The sequence below is a fragment of the Papilio polytes genome, unplaced genomic scaffold (genome assembly GCF_000836215.1).
Source record: "Papilio polytes unplaced genomic scaffold, Ppol_1.0 DF823901.1, whole genome shotgun sequence".
NCBI classification, from domain to species: domain Eukaryota; kingdom Metazoa; phylum Arthropoda; class Insecta; order Lepidoptera; family Papilionidae; genus Papilio; species Papilio polytes.
In genome coordinates, this window is record NW_013525303.1 from 60013 (window position 1) to 66831 (window position 6819).

Here is a 6819-nt window from a genome sequence, read left to right on the forward strand (position 1 = left end):
CTAAATATAACACAATTTTTTTTAATAACTTACTCCCACCCTTTTGATATAAGGAAAAGTTGACTAGGGTTGACTAGTTGACCAACTGCTTATTTGTTACCTTATGATATAAAAAAGCTATTGTATGCTTTAATGTTTATAATTATGTACCTAAAAAACAGTTACACAACCCTTTAGTTAGTTATTGAGTTTGTACACTGCACAACATATAGTAAGACAATAATAATTTAACATGCAGGTTACATAAGAAAATAATAAAAAGACAAAAATATAGTGATCATACATTTAAAATAATACATACCAGGAACTAAAGAATGTTGGTTTTCATCATCTGCATCATTAACACCTTTTAAATCTTTTTTATCTTCTTCTCCATCATTTTTTTCTTTTTTTACAAAAGACTGCATCATATTATTACTGGCCATAAACTTTTCCATTGGACCCTTGGTTTTTGTACTTTGTGTAGGTGTTTTCTTTTCTTTTTTGACTTTTGGTTTCTCTTCTGGACTTCCCGATTTTTCCTTTGGGCTTTTCTGTTTTTTAGGAGTTTTAACCGATTTTGGACTTTCACTTTGATTGGGACTTTTGTTTTCCTCAAGGCCATTACTCCCTTGACTCTCACTTCCACTCTCATTTTCTTCAGTACTCTCCACCTTTACTTGGTTTTTGATAAGTTTTGATTTGTTGCGTTTAGTTTTAGGTGAGGAATAAGTTTTAGGTGAATCATTCCTTTCAATTTTAACAGGAATTGTTTCATCGTCTGAACTTTTTTGTGGTTCAGCCTCACTTCCTGAACTTTCTATTCTCTGTCTCTTCACTTTCTTTTTCTGAAATTAATTTTTCATTACTAGTCACTTCCCACCCTTATCAGAAAAGTATAGAATGGTATGGGGAAGTAGATTTAAGAGCGGAGAGAATGATCGAGCAGCCATGATTTGCTCGCCGACTATGTAAGTTAAAATTCATCTAAGCTGCTGTTTCATTGATTTAATTCATAAATGTTAACCAAGGGCTAAACCATTTTAATTGAGTTACCCTTGGCTATTAAATGTGTATATCAGTAACATACCTTTACTGAGCTAACTGGAGAGGGAGACCTGGACGCAGCCGGTGATTCATTCTCACTCTCAGATCTCAATCTTTTTGTTGATTTTGTAGCAGGTGCAGGCGGTGATGATTCTTCGGAAAAGCTTTTATCAACATTTGATGTTTCCTGAAGATAATTGTAAATTTAAATATACAGGGAAGTAAAATATGTTTTATTCAATATAAAGAAAACTGAAAATACCTCATTCTGATTGTTGACAGTAGCAACGGACTCCTTCTTGGGTGTTATTTTAAAAAAAGATGTTATACTTTTCTGCGCCATTCTTCGAGTATCGACATGCCAATATTTAACGAATACAGTGTGTACTGCCCGATGGTGCCGGTGCACGGTCACGACGCAATTGGCTATTCTACTTAATCGAAATAACTTAGATATGTTCATATATTACACGTTCATTATCATTATGTAAATCAGTCTTAGTAATATAACTGAAATTGATCATTAAATTGCACAATTACATAAAACTTTTTCTGGAAATACATTTGTTGTGTTAATATTTGGCGCGAACAATGAGTGACTTTGACTTTGTCGGACTGTCAACCAACTGTCATATTTTACATAAATTGATGTAGATAAATAAGAATCCAATAGGAGTCGAAAATGGTAGGAAATAGCTAAAAAAATTATATTTTACGTCTATGTAATCATATGCTCGTTCAAAAGTGTACTTAAATCTGTAAAATGTTCTCCAATGGCTAATCCCAGCATATTCTTTGTAAAACTAAAAATTCAAATCATTTATAAACATAAATTTAAAAAAAAATTCAAGATTTATAAGGAATTTTTTGAGCCACAGTGTGAAAATATTTGATAGATAGATTATCTTTGCTATCAAAAGTATTAAAATGTTTCGAATTGATAAACCAAACGTTTAGTTTACACTTTGTTTAGTAGTCATTTTAATTTGAAATATGGCCTCATTGAATAGAAATCTAGAACTTTATTTTTGTCACGATGGCGCCCTCTAGTTGATGAAGTGTCAACCAAACGCGTGTCGTCCATGTTCCGAATGTGGTGTGACTTATTTTTGTTTTGTGTTAATTTTCAATGTAATAGTTATAAATGTGAAATGCTCCAACATGTGTTATCCCATATAGTTGAACCTTGTTCAGGCTGAATGGATCCCGCCGTCGCGTGGTATCAGCCCGAGCAGGAAGGACCCGCGAAGCGACTCTGGCTTCGTATTTGGGAGACTCAAAGTGACATAGACAAAATGAACTTAAAAAATTTAGAAAATTCTAACCCCAATGTGAATAAAGCCCCAGACTTTATACCAATTAATGACGTTAATGGTGAAAATAGGAATAATAATTACTTCAACCCCGCGCGGAGGAAAGTGAACGACAACCGCGCATCTACGTTTAACCTGAACAAAAACCACGATGCGCTCATAGGTGAATACGGCGGCTGCCCTTGGAGGCTGGCTAACTACAATTATAAGCCTGGCATATTGGGGTAAGTGACGATAAATAGTGTTTTACAAATGATATAGTGGTGTGGTGAGGCATGAGTCGGAGCGGAGTTGTGGTGGTAGGCGGACAGTGCAGCAGGTGACAGCGCGGGCCGGCCGCTTGTCACCGTTCACTCTTCACTGCCACAATCATTCGCGATATCATCAGTTATATGGAAATTTGCATAGAAAATTAATTAATTCATATATGTCAGAAATTCTTAAACTTCTACGTGTTTAATGGAAAATTACCAAACTTAAAAATGAAACCATTTTTTCGTTTATAAAAATATATAAAAAAAAGGGTCTTAATGATCTGTTCCTTTTTAAGTAATTGCTATTTAAATATGATAATTAAATTATAAATCTATTAATTTTTGTGTAATTTTTCATAAATATTTATTCTGTGTTAAGATACAAGCTTAGGATTCAATTTTAGTGTAACAAATAGTATTTTGATGTGCTGATATGTTAAAATGTTTTATGTAAAGTTTTATGTTAACTCATAGATCAAAGTGAAAATAAACAACCACTGTTTATTTTTATAATACCCATAGAGTAACAATTATTGCATTAACAGTGTACTCCAATTTAATAACTAAAGTTTGTAAACAAAGGGTAGACTTATTAACATAAAATTTTTAATTTAATAAACTCTTAGATCCTTTTGTACACAAATATTAAAAAGAAGATTGGTTCGTGAATGAAGTGTATAATCTCAACAACAACCAGACCAATTTAAACATTCTGCTTGCCATTAGAAATACTATAACTGAGTGACATAAGCTAAATGATTTATTACAAGTCCTTTTTTATTTCTGAAGTTGAAAGCAACCAGCGAAAACAACTAAGTAATCATTGATGCATATCTGCCTTAAACATTACAATTTTATTTTTAAATAATATTTGCTATAATTGAACACTACCAATCTTTTCCGATTAATTGTAACAAGTTTTGTAACTAATTCACTTCATTCACAGACACTTTTTCATATTAGCTACTTTCATTTATCTTACTTGATTTATAAAATTTGTTTTCACTGTATCGTAAAGTTTGTGATGTCAAATAAAAATATGTCTAATAGCGGTCTTTATAAAAAATGTTAATATAAATGTATTTTTAAAGATATTAAAAGTATTTAAAATTCTGTATATTGCTTTGCACAGTGGGTATGAATATATTGAGGGTAGAATGTAGTTTTTTTTCTATCTGTTATATTATTTAACTAGTCTCCTATCTGCCATACCTGCTTGTTTGATAAAAAAATGTATAAAACAATACTGATATCTACTAAGCAGCTGTAATATTATTTAAATTGTATGATTGCTAGGACTAAATAATAATCTAAATCTATACTAATATTATAAAGAGGAAAGATTTGTATTTTTGAAACAATTCAAAAACTACTGGGCCGATTTCAAAAATTCTTTCATCATTAGAAAGGTCATTTTTCTGTAAGCAACATAAGTTATGTTTTATATTATTATTTTAATTTCAAGTGGGTAAAGTCGCGAGCAGCAGCCAGTACTCAATAATTTTATATGTTTTCATATTATTTACACCATTGGTAGAGTTGTTTTTGTTACTAATTGGTACATAACAGAAGATTACCTCTTATAAGATAACTAACAATTTTACAAGCAGTCGGGACATGTTTGTGGCAGTTTGCCAATTAAGTGGCATTGTAACAATTAAATAATAATTAACTTGCCAACATTAATATTGTAATTTTAGAACAATGGTAATGAGACATTGGCTATTTATTTTACAACCAGTAAGCATGTGATTTTCATTATGTTGACACAGGATTTGTTGAACACCTTGAGCAGTATTGAACATTTAGAGTGTGCACACACCTTTACCTAAACTATCGCACAAGTGTTTAGTTGTTTTGATTACTATGAGATTATATGAATGCACACTCCTTGATTTTTAGTTGTACAACTAAACAGTTGAATAAGCTGCAAAATAATTGACAACAGTTGTCGGTGTGTCAAGTCAAATCAAAGGCTTACAAATAATTCTTAAACTTAGAGCATCTCAAGTTGTTCATCATATTTGCTGTAATAGATATATTTTCAAAATAATGAAGTCAGTAAAGATGAGGCCAGCAAGCTAGTTTTCTATGTTAATAAGAGTTAAGTGAATGTGACAAACAAACTAGTCCAACAAAAGTAGTTAAGTTTAGCAGATCTTATAATCATGCTTCATGTTAATACATGCAAAAGTTTAGATGGATGGATGTTTGTTAGAGTTTGTAGCCTAAATGGCTGAACGGATTTCTATTAAAATTTGGTATAGATGTAATGGATAGTCTAGAAGAACACCAACGCTACTCATTTTGTTTTTTTTTAAATTCCACGCGGAAGGAGTCGCGAGCAAAAGCTAGGTCATTATAATTTTAAATTTTTTGTAAATATAAGTAATCTTTACTAACTGTAGTTAATAAATTTCGAGTATCTATGTAATATAAAAAATATGTCCCACTAACATATTACATGCATTACAAATAATGAGTCAGAGCACAGGTGTACATTTACATATGTGATTGCTTTACTATTTTGTATGTTATATATCGCTAGCTGTTCCCGTGCGACTTCACCCGCATAAAATTATGAAAATCTTATTTCATTGTGTAAACATGTAAATTATCAATTGCAAATGTCAAAATGACATGACAATGACTAACCATAGCAACTTTGCTTCCTTGATGTTGGCAGGAACTTATAGTCTCTTTCCCACATTAGGGTTTTTATCCAAAATATTTATCCCTTAGGTTTAATTGCGTGAAAATATATAGCCTAAAGTGTAACATAAGTGTAGAACTTTTTATTAAAAAGAGAATTGTTCAAAAATATGCTGTAATTGCTGACATCTTAGGCAACAAAGAAGTGTGTGTTTACTCTTTATTATATTAGTATAGGTAGCTTGATAATTTCTCACCCCAGTGTCTCCACCAATTATATTACCAATATTTGGGTATCACATCAACCAGCCCTTGGTACAGTATGTACTATTCTTCATACTAAGCAACAGATTTCTTCATGCATACCTTCTTCTGTCTCCCTTTACCTTTAAAGCTACAGTCTTAATACTTTCTTTTTTATGTAATCATCATCTCTCTGTATATTGTCTTTGCTTAGGTATAGTTAATAATAAAATAATTGTCTTGTTTCTCAGTCATTATAAACGACATAAGAACTTTTCGTCATTTTTTAATGTAATATTTTTCGTGTCCCTAGACATTTAATTTAATCTTGTTTTCCTTCAGCACATATTATTAATAAGAAAAATTTAATAAGTGACAATTATAATATACTTCGTAAATTAAAAATAAACTTTCTTATAATGTAAATTCGGAAACACGCAGATAGTATCCGTCCGATTGAAAGTGTCGCTCTGGTGAAAAAAATATTAATACAAAGTCGTAATATGATGCAAATACTTTGTGGATGTAAACATGTCGGTGACCAGCGCCAGTAGACCTCCGTCACAGGTGACATAATGTATGGGCGAAGTGTCTGTGTAAGTGGTTGTAAGAGCAACGACCTCGTTACGTAAGCGGCGCGAGGCAGCAGTCGCAGGCGGTGCTGTGTCGCAACAGATCTGCTGCAACCGCCCGGGGTATTGACTTCCATGAGGAAGGTCGGCCAAGGATGTTGCACCAGTGCTCATACTCGCGGATATGCCGGCACTCGAAATCTCAACTCATACTGAACTATACATAGTGTTCACACTAATCTAAAACAAGCCATTTATATTGTTTAACAGGTAAATAATGTGTTTATGTTGTACATTACGTGAACAGAGCTGCTGATGTCAACGGTATTTAAGGTCGTACGTAAAATTCTGAAATTGGACTGCAGTGTGTCGTGAACAGATACATTTTTGTTGTCAAAATATTTTTTATACAACGTTTTAAGGACGTGTTGTGTAATGCTTATTAAAAGTATATTAATAGTGATGTTTTTTGTTATAAATCTCTTTCGATTTCTTAAAGTAATAACACTATAATACAAGTTATGAATATTGGGACAAGGTTACGAATGTTAGCTGAGGCGCGCCAATCAAACGTCCACACATGATGTTAAATCATAGCTCACACTGCGTCCGTGTTGACACAGCGAGTGACGTGTTACGTAGATGCAGCATACCACGTGGTTCTCACACAATGCTGTGACAATGTAGATGTCACAAGGTCACACAAACTTTTGTATGACAGGTATCGGAGCTTAAGAGCGAGCGCACATTTTTACTAAA

General features: G+C 32.5%; 2 protein-coding genes across 2 annotated transcripts in view; one reads left to right on the forward strand and one right to left on the reverse strand.

The window, feature by feature from the left end:
• LOC106102779 (uncharacterized protein C1604.12-like) overlaps window positions 1-1634 on the reverse strand; it is a 5109-nt gene extending 3475 nt beyond the window's left edge. The window contains exons 1-4 of the mRNA XM_013282361.1: window positions 1289-1634; window positions 1070-1213; window positions 302-827; window positions 101-117 (exon numbers count right to left, since the gene is read on the reverse strand). Coding sequence (XP_013137815.1) covers window positions 101-117; window positions 302-827; window positions 1070-1213; window positions 1289-1489 — 888 coding nt within the window. The 5' untranslated portion in view covers window positions 1490-1634. The remainder of the gene's footprint in view (window positions 1-100; window positions 118-301; window positions 828-1069; window positions 1214-1288) is intronic.
• A 439-nt stretch (window positions 1635-2073) lies between these two features.
• Window positions 2074-6819, forward strand: part of LOC106102918 (non-canonical poly(A) RNA polymerase PAPD5-like) — a 7785-nt gene continuing 3039 nt past the window's right edge. The window contains exon 1 of the mRNA XM_013282536.1: window positions 2074-2563. Coding sequence (XP_013137990.1) covers window positions 2226-2563 — 338 coding nt within the window. The 5' untranslated portion in view covers window positions 2074-2225. The remainder of the gene's footprint in view (window positions 2564-6819) is intronic.